The sequence below is a fragment of the Chiloscyllium plagiosum genome, unplaced genomic scaffold (genome assembly GCF_037043375.1).
Source record: "Chiloscyllium plagiosum isolate Xiang-an unplaced genomic scaffold, Cpla_swu_hap1 HiC_scaffold_9, whole genome shotgun sequence".
Classification (NCBI taxonomy): Eukaryota; Metazoa; Chordata; class Chondrichthyes; order Orectolobiformes; family Hemiscylliidae; genus Chiloscyllium; species Chiloscyllium plagiosum.
The window spans coordinates 21,403,311-21,427,972 of NW_028270147.1; the positions used below are offsets into that span (position 1 = coordinate 21,403,311).

At 42.5% G+C, this 24,662-nt stretch overlaps 1 protein-coding gene across 1 annotated transcript; it reads left to right on the forward strand.

Annotated features, from left to right (window-relative positions):
* The first annotated feature begins 203 nt into the window (after positions 1-203).
* On the forward strand, positions 204-21,813 carry rpl5b (ribosomal protein L5b). The gene is made up of 8 exons (XM_043698809.2): positions 204-333; positions 5,290-5,359; positions 5,463-5,578; positions 5,746-5,880; positions 11,223-11,425; positions 11,937-12,114; positions 15,531-15,619; positions 21,632-21,813. Exons 1-8 carry the CDS (start codon positions 331-333, stop codon positions 21,729-21,731), a joined length of 894 nt encoding a protein of 297 aa, XP_043554744.1. The 5' UTR covers positions 204-330; the 3' UTR covers positions 21,732-21,813.
* Positions 21,814-24,662: the final 2,849 nt, after the last annotated feature.

Here is a 24,662-nt window from a genome sequence, read left to right on the forward strand (position 1 = left end):
ATGTAATTTGTGTATCTTCCTTAGTATTCAGTACACGTCCAATTTAGCATCATGTTCAGGTGTCGAAGAAGAGCCTCTTTCCATTAAGTTCCAGTTAAAATAGTGACTTGGCATTGAGCAGGTTAGTGGTCCTCCCGTTGGACAGGGGGCGCTGCGGCCCGAGCGGATCAGAGTTGAAGGAGGAGGAAGGAACGATCTTACCACAAATTCACAACAATTTTCTACCTACTGCACATGCGCAGAATGAGCGGCCTTTTCCAGTTTGGCGGAATCGGCCTGCCCCAGAAAATCGCCTGAGTCCCGGGCGGTTGAGGGTGAAGACGCTTGAAAATGGTTGGTAGTTCCCCGAAATAAACATCGATTCTGGTAGTTAACAGCTGCGTGGATCACACGGATCCTTCAGAAAGCGAGGAGTATTGTGTGTTGCGAAGGATGGTGTTAGATTGTTGGCAGCTTCAGCCGCTGGTTCACTTCTCAACGTGGCCATTGGGCTTGAGGCTGAGAAACCGATCCCGGGGCAAGATGTGAAAGCAATCGCGAATAACACAGCTTTCTGGGCTAAATTAGTGTGTTTTGAATTTGTAAAATATCGCATTTTACCCTTTTTCGATAACTGCACACTGGCTTAAATCGTTTTTTTGTGTAATAGCTGCTCATTCTGCAAAATGGTTGTAGTGAACTTGGGCCTTCTTGGGCAAAAAACGTCATCTGATTTGTCGTTTAGTCCCGAAGTTTTAAGCATTTTAAGTCCTTTAGGTTTTGTCATTTAAAAATAAAATGTGGGCCGCACTTTGGAGACCTCCCTTAACCTTTATGGACATGATACAGTATATAGTTTTAAAAATACCAAATTGGATGTCCTGAAGATTATTTAAAGTTAAATTATTTATAAATGTAAAATCAGAGAGTTTAATATTTAAAGATACTCGGAAATAGACAGTTCTTTCATTTCAACTTTGATTAAGTTAGTCTAGTATAATGGCCTCAAGTTACTTAGAACATAGAACAGTACAGGCCCTTCGGCCCTTGATGTTGTGCCAACCTTTTATCCTACTCTAAGATCAAACTAACCTACATACCCCTCATTTTACTATCTTCCACGTGCCTATCCAAGAGTCACTTAAATGTCCCTAATATATCTAACTCTACTACCATCGCAGGCAGTGCATTCCACGCGCTCACCACTCTATGAAGAACTGACTTCTGATGTCTCCCTTAAACCTTCCAATCACCTTTTGATCGTCCTGTGGAAAATACTCTGACTATTCACTGCTTAAGTCATGAGGGCTTGAAATTGTGAACATGAAAGACATGGAGTAATTTAAATTTAAAATATAAGTGGTATTTTAGTGTTGGTACATTTGCTTTATTCATTCTGGAATGTGAGCATAGCCCATCTGCAAGTGGCTTGGTATGAGTTGATGACTTGAATAACATAGACCATAATGGGTAAGGATAGTAGCTTTTCTTCCCTCGAGGGCAACAGTGAACTAGTTGGGCTTTTACAGTTCAGTTGCTTTGGGTTCACTTGCAAATTACTGTGGTGACTTTGTAAGTTAATTCTTTGAACATTATCAAGGCTTCTGGATTCCTCATGCAGCAACATAAACATTACATTAGTGCAACTCTTTAACAAATACGTTTCCGATATGTGCTGGGAAAATACAGGAATGGAAATATCTTGAACCCAATCTGTGTTTTGCTTTCAGTGAAAAGTGTTTTGATTGTGACCTAAAATTTCATTTCCCTGCAATTTGAGTAGTTTACATTTCGAAGCACAGGTGAGAGTGGGACAATTGAACTTTGACTGCACTTTGGGCGGCACGGTGGCACAGTGGTTAGCACTGCTGCCTCACAGCGCCAGAGACCCGGGTTCAATTCCTGCCTCAGGCAGCTGACTGTGTGGAGTTTGCACGTTCTCCCTGTGTCTGCGCGGGTTTCCTCCGGGTGCTCCGGTTTCCTCCCACATTCCAAAGATGTGCAGGCCAGGTGAATTGGCCGTGCTAAATTGTCCGTAGTGTTAGGTAAGGGGTAAATGTAGGGGTATGGGTGGGTTGCGCTTCGGCGGGTCGGTGTGGACTTGTTGGGCCAAAGGGCCTGTTTCCACTTTGTAATGTAATCCTCTAAGATTAAAAAAAAAGTTTAAACGTCTGACTTAAAAAGCTCTGTGTTTGGAAGGCTGTGTGCACAAAAATGAATTTCAGAAGTGCCCAAGATAAATTGACTGAAGGTCTTAGCAAAATACTGTGCTCTGAAATTTAAAAAGAGAAATCTCGGCATACCTGGCTGCATTTGTTAATGAGAAGCAAGAGATTGGATTTATATTTGTGAGTTCAGTATGACTTTTTGGAGGACGGGAAGTGGTACTAGGTTCTTTCAGGGAGCTGGCAGATGTGATTGGTCAAATGGTCTCCTGTTGCTGTAGCTATCCTGCATTTTGAGTTGAAGTTTATATTTTACCTCTCATTATGTTGAGGTTGTGCAGAATGTTGTTGGTGAGGTTTCTTTTGGAGTACTTTGTGCAGTTCTAGTCACCCCGTTATAGGAAGGATATTATTAAACTGGAGAAGGTTCAGAAAAGATTTACCAGGATGTTGCTGGGAATGGAGGGTTTGAGATATAAAAATAGATTGAAGACTGAAACTTTTTTCACTGGAGTTTAGGGGTTTGAGGTTTATAAAATCATGATGGGCATAGATAAGGTGAATGAATAAGGCCTTCCTGATGAAGGGTATATGCCCTAAATGTCAATTCTCATGCTTCTTGGATGCTGCCTGACCATCTGTGCTTTTCCAGCACCACACTGTTTGACTCTGGTCTCCAGCAGTACTCGCTTTCCCCCATACAAAAGGTGAATGTCAAGGGTCTTTTCTCTAGGGTGAGGGAGTTTAAAACTAAGGGACACGTTTTTAAGTGAAAGGAGAAAGATTTAAAAAGGATATGAGGAGCAACTTTTCTTTTATGCACAGTTGTCAGTGTGTGAACTGGCAGAGAAAGTGGTGGATTGCAGGTACAATTCCAATGTTTAGAAGACATCTGGATAATTCATGAATAGGGAAGATTTGGAGGGGATGAGTTTTGTCCGGAAACTGGTTGGCATGGACTGTTTGGACTGAAAGAGCTGTGCTTTCAGATTGACGCATATTAAGTGTTTCCTGCAAAGGTCAATTTTCTCTTAATGAGTGCAAATGAAGACAATAATTTTTATTTCTTTGCAAATAAAGCTGATCAAAGCTGAGGATTTGAATATTGGAAACCTGCAGAATTATCAAAGTTAAACACGAAGGGATCATTATCAGTTTTTGCAACAAAGCTATCCTCTTGAAGCTGAAAACCCAGGCAGGCAAAAAACTATTTAACCACATCTTTTGGCCTGATTTATTGCCATCTTTAACAACCAGTCTCTGCAGTTTTGGATCTTAAGTCTTTAGTGCTTAGTTCATTACTTCTACTCCAATCTGTTGAGAATTGGATATTGAATGCAGAGATTTTGCTTTCAACTGGTGTCATTAGTTTCTAGCTGTCATTTCCAAACAACTTCCAGTTGACCATACTGTTCATTTCTGAAAATGTGTTGCTGGAAAAGCGCAGCAGGTCAGGCAGCATCCAGGGAACAGGAGAATTGACGTTTCGGGCATAAGCCCTTCTTCAGTGAAGGGCTTGTGCCCGAAACGTCGATTCTCCTGTTCCCTGGATGCTGCCTGACCTGCGCTTTTCCAGCAACACATTTTCAGCTCTGATCTCCAGCATCTGCAGACCTCACTTTCTCCCCATACTGTTCATTATTCAGCTATCGTATGAGAGTAGAGTGACTTGCTATTTCACAGTATGGCATTTTTGTGGCAGTTAGATAGATGAAGTGGGCATAAGTGCACTTTCATAGAAACTTGCCCTTATCTGATTTCCAAAGCAGACTGAGCAGCAATCTAATGGCTTGATGCAAAAGGTAATGAATATGGATGAGATGGACTTGATCTACCTAAGGTAAAAACAATGACTGCAGATGCAGGAAACCAGATTCTGGATCAATGGTGCCGGAAGAGCACAGCAGTTCAGGTAGCATCCGAGGAGCTTCAGCAAAATCGACGTTTCGGGCAAAAGCCCCTCATCAGGAATAAAGGCAGAGAGCCTGTAGCGTGGAGAGATAAGCTAGAGGAGGGTGGGGGTGGGGAGAGAGTAGCATAGAGTACAATAGGTCAGTGGGGGAGGAGATGAAGGTGATAGGTCAGGGAGGAGAGGGTAGAGTGGATAGGTGGAAAAGTAGCTGGGCAGGTCGGACAAGTCCAGACAAGACAAGGGGACAGTGTTGAGCTGGAGATTTGAAACTAGGATGAGGTGGGGGAAGGGGAAATGAGAAGGCTGTTGAAGTCCACATTGATGCCCTGGGGTTGAAGTGTTCCGAGGAGGAAGATGAGGCGTTCTTCCTCCATGCGTCTGGTGGTGAGGGAGCGGCGGTGGAGGAGGCCCAGCACATCCATTTCCTCGGCAGAGTGGGAGGGGGAGTTGAAATGTTGGGCCACGGGGCGGTTTGGGGTGATTGGTGCGGGTGTCTCGGAGGTGTTCCCTAAAGCGCTCTGCTAGGAGGCGCCCAGTCTCCCCGATGTAGAGGAGACTGCATCGGGAGCAACGGATACAATAGATGATATTAGTGGATGTGCAGGTAAAATTTTGATGGATATGGAAGGCTCCTTTAGGGCCTTGGATAGAGGTGAGGGAGGAGGTGTGGGCACAGGTTTTACAGTTCCTGCGGTGGCAGGGGAAAGTGCCAGGATGGGAGGGTGGGTCGTAGGGGGGCATGGACCTGACCAGGTAGTCACGGAGGGAATGGTCTTTGCGGAAGGCGGAAAGGGGTGGGGAAGGAAATATATCCCTGGTGGTGAGGTCTTTTTGGAGGTGGCGGAAATGTCGGCAGATGATTTGGTTTATGCGAAGGTTTGTAGGGTGGAAGGTGAGCACCAGGGGCGTTCTGTCCTTGTTATGGTTGGAGGGGTGGGGTCTGAGGGCGGAGGTGCGGGATGTGGACGAGATGATCTACCTAAACCTACAGCAAATTGTCTTTGAACAGTTGTTGCTGTGGCACAAAAAAAACTTCAATTTTAATTAGTGGTGATAAACATTGTATTGTTTGTAGAATTCTGATAAGTAAAATTATTATTGGTATCAGAATGACTGTGTACATAAAACTGCTAGGATCTGTGACAGATTGGTAAATATATAGATATTTGGAAATCTTTACCTTGCGCATTAAGTTCTTACAATGCTAACATTTTTTTTCTCTTCCAAACATAGGGATTTGTTAAAGTTGTGAAAAGCAAGGCGTACTTCAAGCGATATCAAGTGAAGTTCAGGAGGAGGAGAGGCAAGTTAATTGAGAAAACTGTTAGCCCTCACCTTGCACTCTGCAAAGTTCCAACAATTGGCGGTGGGACAGTGTTATAAAATGTACTCTCTTCCATTTTCAGAGGGAAAGACTGATTACTATGCACGAAAACGCTTGGTGGTACAGGATAAAAACAAGTACAATACCCCAAAATATCGGATGATTGTACGATTCACCAACCGGGACATCATATGCCAGGTAAGAGACTTGTATTAATGAGCTGTTTTAGTGTTAAATGGGGTCTACGATATGAAAGCAATCACATTAATGGTCACTTCTTAAATTTTGATTTTTGAATTTTTATATGTCAAACTCTGTTCTCCCATAGTAATGCATATGATGTTGATGGGCTTCTTACCTTACAGATTGCGTATGCCAAAATTGAGGGTGATATCATTGTTTGTGCTGCCTATGGCCATGAATTACCCAAATACGGCATAAAAGTTGGGCTCACCAACTATGCTGCATCCTATTGCACTGGTCTGCTGCTTGCCCGCAGGGTAAGTTCTAGGTTAGCACTCGTACGATTTTAAGGCTCTTGCTTTCTTAGAAGTATTTTTGAGATGGTCTGAACTTTTTAGGTAATTTCCTTATTTAAGGTCTTTTATTGGAGGGATGTAGAACTTTTAATGGCTGTTAACCATATCATTTTAATGTGGTGAAACATGCAGGTGATCTTGTCTTAAATAATATTGCAAGCATGAGATTTTGGGTATACAATTGTACAATGACCTTTGCATATTCCATTTTTTCCTGCATTACAGTGGTTACACTTTATAACCATTTCATTGGCTGTAAAGTGCTTTGGAACATCCTGAGGTTGTGAAAGATGCTACCGAAATGCAAGTCTTTATTTTTATTGCAGTAGTTAAATATATACAGAGCATTTAATCACAGATCTGAACATGGACATGAAAACAATAATTTGTATTTATGCCATGCTTTCAACATTGTAAGCATCTCATGATACTTCACAAAAGTGAAATTGTAGTAAAAACTGAGGATGGAGCTACTTGGAAGGAGAAAGTGAGGACTGCAGATGCTGGAGATCAGCGCTGAAAATGTGTTGCTGGAAAAGCGCAGCAGGTCAGGCAGCATCCAAGGAGCAGGAGAATCGACGTTTCGGGCACGAGCCCTTCTTCAGGAATTAGGAAAGTGTGCCAAGCAGGCTAAAATAAAAGGTAGGGAGGAGGGACTTGGGGGAGGGGTGTTGGAAATACGATAGGTGGAAGGAGGTTAGGGTGAGGGTGATAGGCCGGGGTGGGGGCGGAGAGGTCAGGAAGAAGATTGCAGGTTAGGAAGGTGGTGCTGAGTTTGAGGGTTGGGACTGAGACAAGGTGGGGGGAGGGGAAATGAGGAAACTGGAGAAATCTGAGTTCATCCCTTGTGGTTGGAGGGTTCCTTGGCAGAAGATGAGGCGCTCTTCATCCAGCCATCATGTTGCTATGGTCTGGCAATGGAGGAGTCCAAGGACCTGCATGTCCTTGGTGGAGTGGAGGGGGAGTTGAAGTGTTGAGCCACGGGATGGTTGGGTTGGTTGGTCCGGGTGTCCCAGAGGTGTTCTCTGAAATGTTCCGCAAGTAGGCGGACTGTCTCCCCAATATACAGGCGGCCACATCAGGTGCAGCGGATGCAGTAAATGATGTGTGTGGAGGTGCAGGTGAATTTGTGGCGGATATGGAAGGATCCCTTGGGGCCTTGGAGGGAAGTAAGGGGGGAGGGGTGGGCACAAGTTTTGCATTTCTTGCGGTTGCAGGGGAAGATGCCTGGAGTGGAGGTTGGGTTGGTGGGGGGTGTGGATCTGACGAGGAGTCACGGAGGGAGTGGCTTTTTTGGAACGCTGATGGGGGAGGGGAGGGAAATATATCCCTGGTGGTGGGGTCTGTTTGGAGGTGGCGGAAATGACGACGGATGATACGATGTATATGGAAGTTGGTGGGATGGTAGCTGAGGACCAGTGGGGTTCTGTCCTGGTGGCGATTGGAGGGGCGGGGCTCAAGGGCGGAGCAGCGGGAAGTGGAGGAGAGGCGGTGGAGAGCATCATCGATCACATCTGGGGGGAAATTGCGGTCTTTGAAGAAGGAGGTCATCTGGGTTGTTCGGTATTGGAACTGGTCCTCCTGGGAGCAGATGCGACGGAGACAAAGGAATTGGGAATATGGGATGGCGTTTTTACAGGGGGTAGGGTGGGAGGAGGTGTAGTCTAGGTAGCTGTGGGAGTCGATCGGTTTATAGTAAATGTCCTTGTTGATTCGGTCGCCCGAGATAGAATTGGAGAGGTCTAGGAAGGGGACGGAGGAGTCTGAGGCGGTCCAGGTAAATTTGAGGTCGGGGTGGAAGGTGTTGGTAAAGTGGATGAACTGTTCAACCTCCTCGTGGGAGTGCGAGGCAGCGCCGATACAGTCATCGATGTAGCGGAGGAAAAGGTGCCAGTGTAGCTGCAGAAGATGGACTGTTCCACGTATCCAACGAAGAGGCAGGCATAGCTGGGGCCCATGCGGGTGCCCATGGCTACTCCTTTGGTTTGGAGGAAGTGGGAGGATTGGAAAGAGAAGTTGTTCAGAGTGAGGACCAGTTCAGTCAGTCGAAGGAGGGTGTCACTGGAAGGGTACTGGTTGGTATGACAGGAAAGGAAGAAGCGAAGGGCTTTGAGTCCTTCGTGATGGGGGATGGAGGTGTACAAGGACTGGATGTCCATGGTGAAGATAAGGTATTGGGGACCGGGGAAGTGGAAATCATGGAGGAGGTGGAGGGCGTGGGTGATGTCTCGAACGTATGTGGGGAGTTTTTGGACTACGGGGGACAGGACCGTGTCGAGGTATGCAGAGATGAGTTCGGTGGGGCAGGAGCAGGCTGAGACAATGGGTCGGCCGGGGCAGTCAGGTTTGTGGATTTTGGGCAGGAGGTAGAAACGGGTGGTGTGGGGTTGTGGGACTGAGGTTGGAGGTGGTGGCTGGGAGATTCCCTGAGGTGATGAGGTTATGGATGGTCTGGGAGATGATGGTTTGGTGGTGGGAGGTGGGGTCATGGTCAAGGGGGCAGTAGGAGGAGGTGTCCGCGAGCTGGCGTTTAGCCTCAGCGGTGTAAAAGTCGGTGCGCCAAACTACTACCGCGCCTCCCTTGTCTGCCGGTTTGATAGTGAGATTGGGGTTGGAACGGAGGAAGTGGAGGGCTGCACATTCCGAGGGTGAGAGGTTGGAGTGGGTGAGAGGGGTGGAGAGGTTGAGGTGGTTAATGTCGCGGCGGCAGTTGGCCATGAAGAGATCGAGGGCAGGTAAGAGGCCAGCACGGGGTGTCCAGATGGATGGGGTGTGTTGGAGGCGGGAGAAGGGGTTGTCAGAGGGTGGGCGAGAATCTTGGTTGAAGAAGTAGGCGCGGAGGCGAAGGTGGCAGAAGAATTGTTCGATGTCGGCGCGGAGGCGAAGGCGGCGGAAGAATTGAGCGCGGAGGCGAAGGCGACGGAAAAATTGGATGGAGCTATTTGGACAATAATTAAAAGCTCCATCCAACAGTCTTAAAAACAGAGACTCACAGCAGTAGAGGGGATGATGTCCAGCCTGTGGAGCCTAATACTTGAATGCGCAACCATCAGTGATGGGAAGAATTTGGGGAACGCAAAGAAGTTAATCACAAACAGTGATTGTTGGAACTGGTGGGGCACATGGTGTAGGGACCTATCAACACATGGGCTGGTGGCCCACAATCACAGATAATGTTTGCTATGGTCTAAGGCATCAATTGCAGCTGGGATTCTGTGGAAACCAGACTGAATTCCCCATTGCCTGCCGGGTACTGTCTTCCAGGATGAACCTTTATCAATGTGCATGATGCTTTCTTCCGGCGTTAGGCTTAACACCGGTGTGGCACCACTTCATTGTCTCATGCTGAAATACCCGAGGGGTCGATGTATGTATGCTTTTTCACCTGGCCCCAAGGCAGGGGCAAGTTTGATTGCTGAGCTAGGCTTTGTGCAGTATAAAATTGAAACTAGAATTTTGGATGAGTTGAAGTTAAAGGTTGCTGAATTGAAAACTATCCACAAGAGACTAAAAACATTGAATCTGGAGCTGAGAAAGGCACAAGTGAGATTATCAGTGGTAAATGAATGGCTGACGAAGATGTGGAGCTGACTGATGGCAGGGAGATCATGCAGTCTCTTATGTGAACCGTAGTTTAGCTTCAGGTAGAATAGAGTCTAGTTTTGTCTTGGGCGTGACAAGGAATGAGAAAGAGGAGGTTACAAGGGTGTACTTGTTTGTAATAAAATGTCCCCGTAATAAGACCTTTGTTAATGGAGTGTGTAACCAGTAATGCAAACTTTACATTAACTGCATGCATATATATTGATCTTTGACATTTTAACACAAATAAGTTAATTTCTTCAAATGTAGCCATTTGGGTACAGAACGGCTCGAAGGTAGACGACAGAAGATGGTGGTGGAGAGTTGCCTTTCAGACTGGAGGCCTCTGACCAGTGGTGTGCCATAAGGATTGGTGTTGGGTCTGCTGCTTTTCGTCATTGATAGAAATTATTTGGGTGTGAACAGAGGAGGTATATTTAGTAAGTTTGCAGATGACACCAAAATGAGAGGTGTAGTGATCAGATGGGCCAATGGGCTGAGGAGTGGCAGATGGAGTTAATTTAGATAAATGTGAGATGCTGCATTTTCGAAAGGTAAATTAGGGACATAAGTTCAGGGGGGAGACAGGAAAAATTTAAAAGGTTACTTTTTCACACAGTGGGTGGTGTGTTTATGGAATGAGCTGCCACAGGTAGTCCTGGAAGCTGATATAATTACAACATTTAAAAGGCATCTGGATGGGTAAATGAATAGGAAGGGTTTAGAGGGATATGGGCCAAGTGCTGGCAAATGGGACTAGATTGGGTTGGGATGTCTGGTCAGCATGGACGAGTTGGACCGAAGGGCCTGTTTCTGTGCTGTACATCTCTCTGACTGTTAATTCACTTTCAGGATGCTGGCCAGCCAGCATTTATTGCCTATTCCTAGTTGCTCTTGAGGACGTGGTGATAAACTGCTTTCTTGAACTGCCAGTTTTCATTTGGTATCATTTAGATACACCCAATGACAAGGGAAAGAGTTCCAGCACTTTGACCCAACAGCACTGAATGAACAGCAATATATTTGAGTCAGTGGTGAGTTGCTTGGAGGCACTTTGTAGCTGGTGGTGTTTCAATGTATCTGCTGCCCTTGTCTTTCTATTGGTAATGGTTATAGGTTTCGAAGGTGTAGTCTAAGGAGCCTTGGTGAATTTCTGTGTGGGAATAGCTTACTAATACCAACCTCCACGTCAAGCACTCCATGGGTATTGCATTGGTTGCATGTAGAGTGAAGATTCTTTCATTCTGCATGAGCAATAGAAATTAGCCCCTCAAAAAATGCAGTCTGAAGTGAAAACAGGAAGTGCTGGAAATATTCAGATCAGCAACTTCTGTGGAGAGAAACATAGGTAACATGTCATGTTAATGAGCCAGTGTTGATGAAAGGTCATTTCTCTGAACATGATGTTGAATATTTCTTAATTTAACCAAAGTCCCTGAAACAAATATCTTTCCTCTCCACCTGACTCTGTTGACGATATAAAAGGGCAGTGCACTGAGTCACATGGTTGCCATTCCTATGGATTTTGATGGAAGAATTGTAACTGATTTGTATGAAATTTAAATGTGTACATTTTAATTTGGTTATCTAAAACCTACAGTAGATTGCTTTGTCCATTGCTGGTGTTTTAATCCTTAAAATTCTGGGCATTGTAGTTATGGGTTTACTTTTAACAAGATAAAAATGGTTAACAATCTTTGTCATTTTTCCTTCTTAAAAAGCTGCTGACCAAATTTGGGTTGGACAAGATCTATGAGGGTCAGGTGCAAGTGACTGGTGATGAATACAATGTAGAAAGCATTGATGGAAAGCCTAGTGCTTTCACCTGCTATCTTGATGCTGGCCTTGCCAGAACCACCACAGGCAACAAAGTCTTTGGAGCTTTGAAAGGTGCAGTTGATGGTGGCCTGTCTATTCCACATAGGTAAGGGGCTGTATTGTGTTCTTTTTATTCTAATGTTGTTTCATAATTTCAGGCTTTGATTTTGTGCTTTGATGCCTGATGTTGACATACACTGAACAGTGCAAACTTAGAAAAAGTAAAGTGTAGTATATAGGGAATTGAATCTATGCGTTTAATTCCTGAACTCAACAGTATCTTTGAAATGTGGATTTAACCTACAGGAACAGAAATATGGATAGATTGGTGCATACTGCAATAACAACCAATTTGAATAACTTTGCCAGGGTTTCTTACAAACCTACATGAAAATGACTCTGTCCAGTTTCAGATTTGTATTTCTGGTAACTATGGTTTTAAGGTATTTGCATATTCTGTATCTGCTTTGTTATAAGTCGAGTGGAGCTTAATTAAGTTATTCTTACAGGTGATGTAAATTTTGTTGAAAGACTAGATAAGGCTGTTTATAACTTTTGCAAAAGAGAAAAGTAAGTGAAATATTAAATGCATTGATTTTTAAAAAATATTATTCCAGCACCAAGCGATTTCCTGGTTATGACTCTGAAAGCAAGGAATTCAATCCTGAAGTTCATCGTAAACACATCTTTGGGTTGAATATAGCAGAATACATGCGCTACCTAATGGATGAGGATGAGGATGCCTATAAGAAACAATTTTCTCAGTATACCAAGCATGGAGTCACAGCAGACAAGGTAGGGAAATTATTTTTTTAAAAAAATGTACACGATTGTCATTGATCTGTCTTTAAAAACGAGTTTTTGTAGCCCAGAGTGAGAGGTTAGAGTATTGCTGTGTAGAAAAAGAAGATATAAAGTCAAATGTGTTGTGTGGTTTTTTTTTCAGGATCATTGATAGCTCGAATCTTATAACATAGAAATATAAATTATAACATTTAATGAACATATAAATTGATGAAATTGAAGTTTACGTTAAGGAAGATTGAAGAATGTTATGTTTAACTTAATCTATGTTAATCATTGTTTTAAAAAAGCCCATCCACCAACTAAGTAAGACTTGACACTGAGCCACATGAGATGTTAAGATAAATGATCTAAAGTTGGATAGAAAGAGCGGTTTTAAGGAGGTGTGAGTTTATGGAGGGAATTCCATAGGTTTGTGTTTAAACAATTGAAAACATAACACTTAAAATCAGGGATGTTTTAGGCACTAGAATTGGGAAAGTGCAGAGATTTTGGATGCTTGTCGGCTGAAGGAGCACTTCAGAGATAGGGAGGTGCAAAGCCCTGCACTGATATAAAACCAAGGATGAGATGAGCCAGTGCACTTTAGTGAGGCACAGGGTTAACTAGCTTTTAGGGCATAATACAGGTTAGAACTTGGGCATTAAAGTTTTGGGTCGGTTCAAGTTAATGGAAAGTTGAAGATGGGAGGCCATCTTGGAGTGCGCTGTTATGGCTGGAGACAGTTGATAACAAAGGTAGATGTAGATGAGATGAGTCAGGGCCAGAGAACACTTGTGCAAGTGGAACTAACAATCTAATTGATAAAGCAGGAAGCTCATTTCATTGGCAGGATGTCAGGATTATGAATGGTACAGTTCAGTCTCTGGCAGTGCTTCTGTTGTTATTTCTACATTTGTAATAAGGAATACGTGGTAGTTTTTGGGGCCTAGTTTGATGAAGAACTAGACCAGCTGAACTTTGCATCATTGAGAAGGGAACGATTTGTGGTGTTCATTTGGCCTGGTGTTTGGGGCAGTGATGAATTCATTGTTTCTGTAGTTGGAAGTACTTCATCAATTGTTTACTTTAGTGTCAATCTTCTTGCAGTTTGGACAGACAACTACAATAGTATTATCAGAAACAAAAACAGAAGTTGCTGGAAAAGGTCAACAGGTCTGGCAGCATCTGTGAAGAGAAATCAGAGTTAACGTTTTGAGTCCTGCGGAAGGGTCACTGGACCTGAAATGTTAACTTCGATTTCTCTTCACAGATGCTGCCAGACCTGCAGAGCTTTTCCAGCAACTTCTGTTCTTGTTTCTGTTTTACAGCATCCATAGTTCTTTTGGTTTTTATGATGATATTATATTGCATTGCTAAGAGTTCTCGGAGAAGATTTTGTAGTATTGTTTTATTGTGGAAAAGTTTGACACACTGCCAAAGCAGGGCAGTTGGGGATGGGCAATAAATGTGGACTATTCGAGTGATGACTATGACCCAGGAATGAATTTTTTTTTAACAAGCTTGCCTTTCGTTGTTTAATAAATGCAAGTTAGTATATTCTTCTCCTACACTATAAACTGTTGCGACTGTTAGAAATTCAACATTGCTTTGAGGGCATTTATTTTCACCAGTATTCAGCTTCTGTGCTACTAAGAATGTTTTAACATAAAAGTAGGACATTTCTACCCTCTTCGTGCTGGCTTCAAAATCAGTTCACATAGTCTCAGTCCCCATTTCTTTCCTTGGAGCCCTGCAACATTTTTCTGAGTTTACTGAATTATGTTTTGATGGCCACAACTAAGTCCAGTTCCTCTACCCCTTCAGATGCAGCATTCCAGATTATAATTACTTGATATGTTTTTTTAAAAACAAGTTTGTATTGCCATTGGTTCTTTTGCCAGTCCATTTGAATGTTTTCTGGTTTTGACTATTTGAACAGTGGGAAGTTTCTCAATTTACTGTCGAAACTCCTTGTGATTTTGAGCACCTCTTTCAAATCTCTCAACCTTCTCTAAGAACAAACTGAGCTTCTTCAATTTATCCAGTAACTTTTTAAATTCTTTTAGTGGGATATGGTATTGCTGGTTAGGCTAGCAATTATCGTGCATTCATCATTGACTTAGAGACTGAGCCAATATTTGATGAAGTTTCATCATAATTCTTATGTGTATTGTATGCCTTTCAAGCATTTACCCAGGATCTTGTAGGCTTTTTAAAAATCGCTCTTCCAGTCTGCCCTGTTACCTTCACCAATGTTTATGCATGTGTCCGGGTCTTTTTGTTTTGCATCTGTTTAGAATAATATTCTGAGTTTATATTTTCTTCCTTGTTTTTCCTACCGGAGGGTGTCAATTTGCACTTCATTGTATTAAATTCTATCTGCCAGATGTCCTTGTCCATCCGCCATTGCACCATGTCTTCTTGAAATATATCACTATTTTTCTCGGTTCACAATAGTTCCACGTTTTCTTATATACCATCTGAAAATTTTGAAATTCTGCCCTGAGTACCTCAAATCATGAACAAGCGAAGCAGTTATCCGGTGTATACCTTCCTCTAGTTTGAAAAAATAATCCCTCACCACTACGCTTCTCTGTTTTGTGCCTAATGTATTCATGTTGTTGCTGTCCTTGTTTCACGGGCTTTGCTGGCAAGCCTTTAACATAGACTTCTAAAAACGTGTTTAATAAAATGCTATTACCCTCGTCAATTGATTAACTGAAGTACAAAATAACCAATGAATCGAAAAGATGGCGAGACATAGATAATGAGAAAACAACTGGTGGCATCATATGACACACAATGAAAATGGAATTGCAGTAATCCAAGAAGTTCACTACTCTGGGTAGAAAACGCTTGCCTTTTGTGATATCTATATTTGAAGTTAAAAATCACACAACAACAGGTGTAATTGAAAGCACGCTAGCATCAGGTCATTGTGGAGTGCACAATTGTAAGGCACAGAATTTATAGCAAAAACGTAGTGTGATGTAACTGAAATTATTCATTGAAAGATACCTTGATTGTCTGTTGAGTCTTTCATCTGTTCGAATACCATGATAGTTTCACTTCTTTCATGTGTAAATCACAAAACCTTTTTTAAGGTTGCATTCTCAGGTTAGCTGTAACAATTGATGTTAGCCTCACAATTATGTCCTCCACAATCACCTGATGAAGGAGCAGTGCTCCGAAAGCTAGTGTGCTTCCATTAAACCTGTTGGACTATAACCTGTAGTTGTGTGATTTTTAATTTTGTACACCCCAGTCCACCACCAGCATCTCCAAATCATGACTATATTTAAAGTGTTTTTATTCCAAAAAAACTTAAAATCTTGTATTTTTGGTCAAAGTTTGAAGGGACGGTAATGCTTAATCATCGTGCCAGTTTTATTTATTGGAGCTGCTTTCTTTTTAAATTTTCATAGATAGAAGAATTGTACAAGAAAGCTCATGCTGCTATCAGACAAAATCCTGTTCATGAGAAGAAGCCAAAGAGAGAAGTCAAGAAAAAGAGGTATACACACATACTACACTCACTTTTGATTCTTACAAAAAGTAAAATTAGACCTTAATCTTAATTGAATCAGAAACAACGATTTATTTAGAATGAGGTTGAATCTACTTTCAGGTCAAGAAACGAAGGTAACTATCTTAATTGAAAGAGTGCAGTTTTTTTAATGTAGAAGCATAACTATGTGCTTGTTTACTTGTGGATCGACTATGTTTGTATGTTTTGCTTTGTGCGTAGAGTGGAAAGGTTATTTTCAACTCAACCCAAATTCTTAGCATGTGCTTGAAAGTAAATGTTTTAGCTGAATTATAACTGCTGGTAACAATAGAAGTGAGCCACTGTTGGGTCCATCATGGGTCCATCAAGGTCAACCCCTCAAGCTGCCTTCCTACCCAATGTGTTGCTTTGCTTGTCATGAGCTACTTTAAAATAAAAACTGAAAATACACAGTTCCTAAAATACCTTGAATAGATAGAATGAGACAACGAGCAAAGGAAAGAGGGTTGTAGTCATCGGAAGTTAATCATCTGAACCTCAGGACATTGCTGTAGGAGCTCCTTAGCATTGTGTCTTCAGCCCAGTCATCTTCAGTTGTTTTGTCAGTGACCTCTCCATCATAAGGTCAGAAGTGGGGATGATTGCAGCTGATTGTGTTTTGGTCAATATCATTTGCAACTTCACATGCTGAATCAGTCCATGCCCGCATGGAACAAGTCCTGGACAGCATTTGAGCTGGGCTGATGGGACACACAAATGTTGCTTGCTACTTAAGTGACAGGTAATTACATTTTTAGAGAGAGGTTAGACATCTCCCCTTGAAATTATAGCATTATTATCACTCAATCCACCATTATTGACATCACAGTCATCATCATTGAGCAGAAACTAATCAACAAAGCCATATAAAAACTATTCCTAAAACAAAGCAGGACAGAGACTGGAAATTCTGCAGTGAATATTGTGCTTCCTGACTCCCCATAGCTTGTTCCCCATCTACAAGATGTAAGTTAGGAATGTTCTGTACTTAGTGGCGCTGCATCCAGAAACTCCTCCAGTATGGCAAACCTGTTGATTGGATTGACATCCCATTTAGCTTAAATATTTACATCTTCCATCAATGACACAGTAGTAGCAGTGCATCCACCTGCAAGGCTTAGAAATCTATATCATAATTCTTTCATTGTCACTACATTAAAATCCTGTAACCCACTTTGTAACAGCATGGAAGGAATACTGACATCAAATGGACTGCAGAAGTCTAAGAATGGAGACAGTGTCATCATCTCGTGCCCAAACAAGGACAGCCAATGAAAGTTGGCCTAGCTAGTATGGCCTCCATCCTGTGAAAGCATTTTTTGAAACATCTGACCTTTTACCTGTTTTGAAACACTGCTTGGCCTGGAGGAATTGTCACTCCGACCATTTTTACTTTAACTTTGTGTGATAAAGAGGTCAGAGGCTGTGTCACTACACGCTGCTGCTGTAATTTGCAGTTTCAAAAGCATCTTACTGCACTGGATCATCTTCCTGGTGCTGCCTCCATTGCAGGAGTTGCTGCTGCTCGGCATAGGACATCCTGATAGTCACCAATCTGAGGCTATATTACTGATGCAGTGCCGAGACCCAACCGCAGTCTGCCCCCTGGCCTCTAACCTGTAGCCATGGCAACGAGGGAAAATCCAGCTGGTTAGGAACTTAGCCACGTCTTGTCCTCACCAGCATTCTTTTCTGGCTCTGCATTCTTGGGACTTCAGTGACTGAGCATCTTAGAGTCATAGAGATGTACAGCATGGAAACAGACCCTTCGGTCCAACCCGTCCACGCCGACCAGATGTCCCAACCCAATCTAGTCCCACCTGCCAGCACCCGGCCCATATCCCTTAAAACCCTTCTTATTCATATACCCATCCAAATGCCTCTTAAATGTTGCAATTCCACCAGCCTCCATCACATCCTCTAGCAGCTCATTCCATACACGTACCACCCTGTGTGTGAAAAAGTTGCCCCTTAGGTCTCTCTTATATCTTTCCCCTCTCATCCTAAACCTATGCCCTCTAGTTCTGGACTCCCCCGACCCCAGGGAAAAGACTTTGCCTATTTATCCTATCCATGCCCCTCATAATTCTGTAAACCTCCATAAGGTCACCCCTCAGCCTCCGACGCTCCAGGGAAAACAGCCACAGCCTGTTCAGCCTCTCCCTGTAGCTCAGATCCTCCAACCCTGGCAACCTCCTTGTGAATGTTTTCTGAATCCTTTCAAGTTTTACAACACCTTTCCGATAGGAAGGAGACCAGAATTGCACGCAGTATTCCAACAGTGGCCTAACCAATGTCCTGTACAGCCGTAACATGACCTCCCAACTTCTGTACTCAATACTCTGACCAATAAAGGAAAGTATACCAAACGCCTTCTTCACTATCCTATCTACCTGTGACTCCACTTTCAAGGAGCTATGAACCTGCACTCCAAGGTCTCTTTGTTCAGCAACACTCCCTCGGACCTTACCATTAAGTGTATAAGTCCTGCTAAGGTTTGCTTTCTCAAAATGCAGCACCTCGCATTTATCTGAATTAAACTCCATCTGCCACTTCTCAGCCCATTGGTTCATCTGGTCCAGATCCTATTGTAATCTGAGGTAACCTTCTTCGCTGTCCCCTGCACCTCCAATTTTGGTGTCATCTGCAAACTTACTAACTGTACCTCTTACGCTCGCATCCAAATCATTTATGTAAATGACAAAAAGTATAGACCCAGCACAGATCCCTTGTGGCACTCCACTGGTCACAGGCTTCCAGTCTGAAAAACAACCCTCCACCACCACCCTCTGTCTTCTACCTTTGAGCCAGTTTTGTATCCAAATGGCTAGTTCTCACTGTATTCCAAGAGATCTAACCTTGCTAATCAGTCTCCTATGGGGAACCTTGTCGAACGCCTTACTGATGTCCATATAGATCTCATCTACTGCTCTGTCCTCATCAATCTTCTTTGTTACTTCTTCAAAAAAACTCAATCAAGGTTGTGAGACATGATTGACTATCCCGAATCAGTCCTTGCCTTTCCAAATGCATGTATATCCTGTCCCTCAGGATTCCCTCCACGGTGGCACAGTGGTTAGCACTGCTGCCTCACAGCGCCAGAGACCCGGGTTCAATTCCCGTCTCAGGCGACTGACTGTGTGGAGTTTGCACATTCTCCCCGTGTCTGCGTGGGTTTCCTCCGGGTGCTCCGGTTTCCTCCCACAGTCCAAAGATGTGCAGGTCAGGTGAATTGGCAATGCTAAATTGCCCGTAGTGTTAGGTAAGGGGTAAATGTGGGGGTATGGGTGGGTTGCGCTTCGGGGCGGTGTGGACTTGTTGGGCCGAAGGGTCTGTTTCCACATTGTAATGTAATCTAATCTAATCTAAAAAAAACTTGCCCACCATCGAGGTCAGGCTCATTGGTCTATAGTTCCCTATCCACCTTTAACCGTTTCAAGACATCCAGCACTTCCTCCTTTGTAATTTGGACATTTTGCAAGATGTGACCATCTATTTCCTACAGTCTATATCTTCCATATCCTTTTCCACAGTAAATACTGATGCAAAGTATTCATTTAGTATCTCCTCCATTTTCTGTGGCTCCACACAAAGGCCGCCTTGCTGATCTTTGAGGGGCCCTATTCTCTCCCTAGTTACCCTTTTGTCCTTAATATATTTGTAAAAACTCCTTTGGATTCTCCTTAATTCTATTTGCCAAAGCTATCTCATGTCCCCATTTGCCCCCCTGATTTCCCTCTTAAGTATACTCCTACTTTCTTTATACTCTTCTAAGGGTTCACTCGATCTATCCTGTCTATACCTGACCTATGCTTCCTTCTTTTTCTTAACCAAGCCCTCAATTTCTTTCGTCATCCAGCATTCTCTTTCACCCTGACAGGAATATACTTCCTCTGGATTCATGTTATCTCATTTCTGAAGGCTTCCCATTTTCCAGCTGTCCCTTTACCTGCGAACATCTGCCTCCAATCAGCTTTCAAACGTTCTTGCCTAATACCGTCAAAATTGGCCTTTCTCCAATTTGAACTTCAACTTTTAGATCTGGTCTATCCTTTTCCATCACTATTTTAAAACGAATAGAATTATGGTCACTGGCCCCAAAATGCACTCCCACTGACACCTCAGTCACCTGCTCTGCCTTATTTCCCAAGAGTACTGTTTCTTTAGTGTTGCTGGGTCAAAACACTGGAACTTCCCACCCATAGCTAAATTCACCACCGCCTGCTCAAGGGCTGTTAAAGACAACAGTGAATGCTGGCCAGCCAGCAATGCTCAAATCACGTGAATGAATTAAAAAATAAAACCTCAACTGTCTACTAGTGGTAAAGGTGGTGCTCCCCAGCCACTTAGGGTTTGAACCTGAGCTGTTATTCCCAGTGAGGTTTGGTCCCCTTTCCTCAGAAGTGTGCACCCAAGTGGAGTTGTCTGAAGAAGAGCCACTTTTGCCCGCTAACAATAGATTGACAGTAACAAGAGGTCAAATCTAGGGAAGGATAACAAATTCAAATTGGGATTTGAGGAGAGGGGAGTTAGGCAAATGTCTGGTTAAGGATAGCGCAATAGAGGAAAAAGTTAGATGAGTTGGGAACTCACTGGTGAAGGAAGGATAGGGAGCTCTGTCGTTGGAGGACAAGAGCTAGGAGATCAGGAACTGGGAAGAGAAGCTTCTTAGTGTGATAGAGAGGAGGCATTTTTGGAAGAGTGACATGTGTTGCGGTGAGAGAGGCTTTACTATTGTCACGATGGCGCATGTAGAACATGGCTGAAATCTACATGAGTACATAAAACTGAAAATAGTACATGATATACTGTTTATTTTTATAATGAGCTTTAATACATAGTGTTACAATGCTACTTTATTGCAATTTTCTTTTTGCTTCTATCTGTTGCATTAATTTGTGCTTTTTAAAATATATCTTTGGGAATGGGGCATCGCTGGCAAGGCCCGCCTTTGTTACCCATCCCTCTTTGCCTTTCAGAAAGTAATCGTGAGTCAATTTTGAGAAGACTTGTAGCTCAGGTTGAGGTTTTGGATGTGGGTTTGCTCGCTGAGCTGGAAGGTTTGTTTTCAGACGTTTTGTCACAATACTCAGTAACATCTTAAGTGAGCTTCCGGATGAAGCAGTGGTGGCATGGCCCACTTTCCATGAATGTGTTTAGGTTTCCTTGGGTTTGTGATGCCATTTCCTGTGGTGACAGCATTTCTGTGGTGATGTAATTTTCTGTTTTTTTTATCAGGGGGTGGTAAATGGGATCCAAGTTAATGTGTTTGTTGATAGACAAACAACAATTGCCTTGGAACCCATTTACCACCCCTGACAAAGAATAGGAAATGACATCATCACAAAAATGTCACCACAGGAAATGACACCAAGGAAACTCAAACACATAAATAGAAAGCATGCTACACCACCAGCGCTTCATCCTGAGGCTCACTGAAGATGTTACTCAATATGGTGACGAAATGTCTGAAAACAAATCTCCCAGCTCAGTGAGCAAACCTACACCCAGTAGTGGTGAATTTAAAAACTAATCACAAAGCATTGCTTGTAGCCTTTGATTCACATGCATAATCCAGCAAGATCATACTTTGGTGTTGATAGGGACTTGATTCATTATTGTGTACTAACTGCATTAAGTGCCAAGCTACACTGTCGATTTTAGGCAGCTGCAATTGTTCACAATTTTGTTGGAACATAAACAAAGGAAAATCTAATGTTTCTATTCATTTGAAGTTGAATTCCATTCTAAGTGGTAAGGATTTGCATTTCTAATAACTCAAAGTGCTATCATAGATGATTCCTGTCTCTCAATTTTCAGACTTCCTTGTCTGCAGCTACTTGTATCCTTGGACATCAGTTAATACTTTAACTTGTTGGTTGAAGATTATTGAATACTTCTGTTGGCTATTTAATTTTCTTCAAAAAGATAAGTAATTTTTCGAGTGACAAACATTGAATTATTTTTCTTGATTTATAGGTGGAATCGTCCTAAGATGTCCTTGGCACAGAGAAAGGATCGTGTTGCTCAAAAGAAGGCCAGCTTCCTCAGGGCACAGGAACAGAATGGTGATAGTTGAACAGCTGCCTTTAGCCATTGTTCAGCAAAGTGCTAAATCTTATAATTCATATAAACTGTCAAATAAATTTAAAGAAAAACTGCTTCTGTTTGTGTTGACTTGAATATTGAAGGGAAAAGAAACTTTGAGTTTAATCTGTGTTTACCTTAACAGTGATTTTCCTCTCCATTCCCATTTCCCTCTTAATAACAGGCAGTGCGCAGAGCAATAATAAGCACATGGGAATTCTGGGTTGATGGGGCATTCATTTAGTTTATAGGACTAAACCGACCTATCGTGGATTATAGGTTTTCATCTGCCATTGTTGCTTTCAAAGCTGCTACACAGGAATCTCATCTTTATTTTGTATTTAGTCACAAAGAGTACTAATATAGCTAACCCTCCAAGCAGATACTTCATTAGAGTTATCTGAATTTAATAGCATGCCTACAAACATTTGAGGAATCCTAAATTTTGATTGAATTTGTCTCTTGCATTTCTGAAAGTTTGTTCCGGTGGTGCTGAACTAAAGGGAAGAAGTGCCAACTGATAATTAGTCTTTGAACTGGTATTTGATCTTAACAAACAGGCATGGTCTTGCTTTGACATCCAAAAAAGTGGAACTCCACCAACCTTCCTTGGATTGTCAAGCAGCCCCAAAGTCAGCCTGGTGTCAAATAAACATGGTGAAAGGGAACAAGAGTGGAGGACATTGAGAAATCACTCCAATTTGAACTCCAATGGTGGCACATGTTGCAATTTCCACTATAGACAAGACACCTGCTCATCTTATATCTAACTTGACTTTTAATTAAGTCTCTGGACTGTATTTTGCTCTAAATGTGGAAAATTGCCAGTAAATTCATGTTGCACCAAAACTGCAACCCAAAACAATCTCCAAACCTCAGAATCCACTGATGAGGAAAACTTCTTTTATCCAATGTAATTATCTAAAATGAGACCAGTGTAAGGAAACATGACCTCTTCATAGAAATGTATAACCTGATTTAAATATGATGAATTTGACAACTTGTATCATACAGAGATCGGAAGAAAAACATTTAGGATAGGGAAGCAGTGGAGTTTGTCAGCATCATCTTCTAAAATAATATATCTGCAGCTCAGGAGGAAGCAGTGTTGGAGTGGATTCTGGGAAATGAAGTAGGGCAAATTAAGTGCATTACAGTAGAGAAAATCTGGGAAACAGTGAAAGACAATTGGTGTGGATTCACCATGATAGAAAATGCTCAACTGGAGAAGAGGAAATTGCAAGGATTTGCGAAGTTAGCCAGCACAGGATCACCGCACTAATGAGGCTATTTTTGACACAGTCTAATAGAAATAAGTGTACCCAAGGTAAGTGTATTTTGATAACAGGAAATGTATGTTAAAACCAAAAGTGACATTTCAAATGATTAAGTAAGAATTATATAATGTATAGGTTGGAATTGAAAAAAATATGGAACACAAAGAAAGATTAACAAGCTGTGTAAAATTGAACTGTAAAACAACGAAGCTATCATCTGATTCTCTGGTACAGGTTTCTTTGGTTGAGAACCGGACTGCAGTCTCCACCAGATGGGGTCTTGGCCCATAGTGTGCATGTATTTGATAGGCCTGTTTTCTTTCCCTTTTAAACATTCCCACTCATGGTGAATATGCAGCTGTGGGAATAAAAAGATATAATAGGACCTATTATAAAGGGCACCAGAACTGGCAGGCAAATATCAAGGAGTCCTGTGAAAGAAAGATAACCACGAACCCAGAGGAGGTTGGTAACATGGAGCAGAAACCTAGGAGGATAGCAGTGAGGAGAGCCAAGAAGGAAATTCCAGTCAGTTAACTTTTCTGATTTGTAAAGTCTGTATTTGGCTATTGAAACCCATGAAATCTTGAGGCTTTATTCCATTAGAAAGGTTTGGGAGCCCCAAATGTGGGGTCTGGTTTATAATAGTAACTGTTTTATAAACAAAATGTGAACAGTTGCGACTTAAAAATGTCTTCAGGACCCAAATGGAAATCTTCAAGTGGAAGCAAAAGACATGTGAAATACCATAAGATTGAGCAGATTTAGGCCATTCAGCCCATTGAGTCTGGTCTGCCATTCAAACATGGCTGACAGGTTTCCTGCCTTCTCCCCCATAACTCTTGATCTCCATACCAATCCAGAACCTATCCATGTCTGGCTTGGCTTCCTTAGTCTCCTGCAGCAATGAATTCCACAGATCATCTAGAGGGTGGTTAAAGCAATTTCTTCTCAGTCCTGAAAGGTTGTCTCTTCACTCCTGCTAAGTGACACTATAAGTAAAAGTTAGTTATGCACAGGTTAGTTATGGAAAGGAAATGAGAAAGAGAAGAGTGAGGCAATTCCAGAGCTTGGGTTAAGGCAGCTGAAAATGCAATTATTAGTTGTAATGAAATTAATATCAGGGGTGCATAATGTGTTTCATTTCAAGACATCCAGCACCACGTCCTCCTTTTCAAGCTGTCACAATCTATTTCCCCACATTCTATATCTTCCATCGAGACAAGATAATCAGAGGGTTACATATGTTGGACAGATGACAGCCTTTTTCCTCTGATGGCGATGGCTAGCATGAGGGAACATTGAGGGGTGATAGATGTAGGACAAATGTCAGAGGTAGTTTCTTTACTCAAGAGTAGTAGGGGTGTGGAATGCACTGCCTGCAATAGTTGTAGAGTCACCAACTTTAAGGGCATTTAAATGGTCATTGGATAGGTATATGGATGTGAATTAAGTAGTGTAGGTTAGATGTGCTTCAGACAGATTTCACAGGGCTGCACAACATCGAGGGCCAAAGGGCCTGTACTCTGCTGTAATGTTTTATGTCCCATATCCTCCACAATACACACACATGCAAAATACTCAATTAATATCTTCCCCATCTCCTGCAGCTCCACACAAAGGCTGCCTATCTGTTTAGAGAGGTC